We start from the raw sequence: 2,074 nt of genomic DNA, 5'->3' as shown, positions 1-2,074 counted from the left end.
ACAGTAGAATTTTACCGCTGTAAAATCTCTTCCACTGCTGTAAATTTCTTTACTTTTTTTTCTTATCTAAGAGATTTTGTGCAACACCCTTAAGAAACTCCCTCAGCTGAGGAGAAACGAAACGTTAAGTGTCAGACTTAAGTAGAAAAGTTGAGGTGTCCTCTGCTGGTGCTCAGGAGTCCTGGTCCTGGTCCTGGTCCAGGTCCAGGTCCTGGTCCTGGAGTCACATTAATAAACAACTGAGACTGAAAACAGCAAAATAAACTTTGCAGCACAGACTCATTCTTTCGATTTCCAACAACTTCATCAGAGTCAAGAACAAACGATGAGAAACTTTCATCATCAGCGGTTTAATCACGTCGCCGCCGCTCCTTTAAATAAACGTACATGGAATATGAGTGTGAGGCGAGTGTCACTCAGTTCTCTCTTCTTTATTATAGAGTTTTATATCTGATTCGCTCTGAAGCATCAACCTGAGGACGGCACCAGAAACCAGAGGAGGGAAAACATGTTTAACAGAAGATTCAGGATCCGGTTCGTAGATTCTTTGTCATCATGGATCAAATCATTCATTTAATAATAAAAGAAATCTGCAAGTTACAGTATATAAATAATTGTTAGTTCAAACACAGGGACACAGTTTTGTTTTTCAAGCCTTGTGTTTATGTTTCACTGTTTGTGTCTCAGCAGCTTTAAACGTTAAAATGTTGAATTTTAACGTTTGTTTTGACAAATTTACCAGAGAAAATAAAAAGCGTCGTATTAAGCAAATTTAATTCAAATCAAGTGGAAGAAAAAACACAAATATGAGTTTTAGAAAATGAGTGTGGACGGCGGATGATGGACCAAAACCAGGAGCAAAGACTTTGATTTTCAAATTAAAAGAATCATGTTGTTTTGGTTTCATGTCTGAATCCAGTTTGATCCAATTCACTGATTTAAATTCAAGCAATTTTCTCTTTTCCCTCCTTCATCACTGAAACACTGCACACACTTCACCTCTGACCTTTGACCTCTTTACCTACAGCTTGACCATGAATCACTGGCCACATTTAAAATGTGAAGCTGGATTTTTAATTTGAAGGTTTTATTTCCTCTCTGGCTCTTCACACCGTTTATGTATTTTCAAAATAAAGGTCAGAGTATGCCGGTACGTTGCTTCTCTTATTGTCTCAGTCTCTCCTCATCCGACCACAGTTAATGATCCGCCTCTTGGTCCCAGCAGAGAAACACGACATCGTCTCGGTTTCTGCTCTAAAGTCACATCTGACTCACGCTACAACATTTTACACCAGAACACAATCAGCTTCCTGTGACATCATCATGTTGCAGCGTCCGCCAAATATGTGAAGTGAGGTGAAGAGAAGCTCCACCTCTCCTCATGTTCTCAAGTGTCTGAAAGTGCCGGAACAGTTCTGGCCCGGTTCAGGTCCGTCAGGGTCGGTATTGTCTGTACTGTGAAGCCAGAGGGTTGCTGGTTCCAAACTGGAGCGGTGCCGTGGACCCTCCGAACGCAGTCCTGTAACTCTGAGACGAGGGCATGCCGCCTCCGCCCACACCCAGTCCGAACCCGCCGCCCAGACCCTGCACACCCAGTCCCAGCCCGCCGCCGGGCCGCGCCAAGCCCTGATTCAGCATCCCTGCGTAGGGAGACGCACCGTAGGCGAGTCCCAGGCCTCCGTAGGGCCTGTGGGCGTGGTGTCCCGGAGCGGGGAGGACCATCGGCTGCATGTTCCTCCCCGGGGTGTCGAAGGCGAACTCCGGAGGAGGGCTGCTGGGTTTGGAGGGCGTAGAGGTCAGCGGGTCCAGCTCTCCTCCCGAAAACAGCAGAGGAGGGAGAGCGGAGGAGGAGAGGGGGGCGTAGCCGTCAGCGGGGGGGCCGGAGGGGGAGGAGGAGGCGGAGAGCGTCCCGCTGAGGAGGGGCCTGGTCCAGTCGTCTTTAAAGATCTGGACCGTCAGCGTGGAGACGAGCGGCAGCAGCCGGTTGGTGACGTGAGCCAGAACCAGCTGCTCGTTGGCGTCACGGCGGATACGAACATGAGCAGAGCCGGCCTGAAACACGGGGGGGCAGGAG

General features: G+C 48.4%; 1 protein-coding gene across 1 annotated transcript in view; it reads right to left on the bottom strand.

Moving 5' to 3' along the window:
* Positions 1 to 539: 539 nt before the first annotated feature.
* The window catches only part of LOC111649527 (zinc transporter 6-A-like), a gene marked incomplete at its 5' end in the record, with an annotated part of 11,110 nt that continues 9,575 nt past the window's right edge, over positions 540 to 2,074 (bottom strand). The window contains one exon of the mRNA XM_087172007.1: positions 540 to 2,070. Within this exon, the coding sequence (XP_087028133.1) occupies positions 1,435 to 2,070 (636 nt within the window). The remainder of the gene's footprint in view (positions 2,071 to 2,074) is intronic.

This window comes from Seriola lalandi, unplaced genomic scaffold (genome assembly GCF_002814215.2).
Source record: "Seriola lalandi dorsalis isolate HSWRI2012SDOR001 ecotype SW California unplaced genomic scaffold, Sedor1 jcf7180002051168, whole genome shotgun sequence".
Classification (NCBI taxonomy): domain Eukaryota; kingdom Metazoa; phylum Chordata; class Actinopteri; order Carangiformes; family Carangidae; genus Seriola; species Seriola lalandi.
This window is presented reverse-complemented; position numbering and strand designations above follow the sequence as displayed.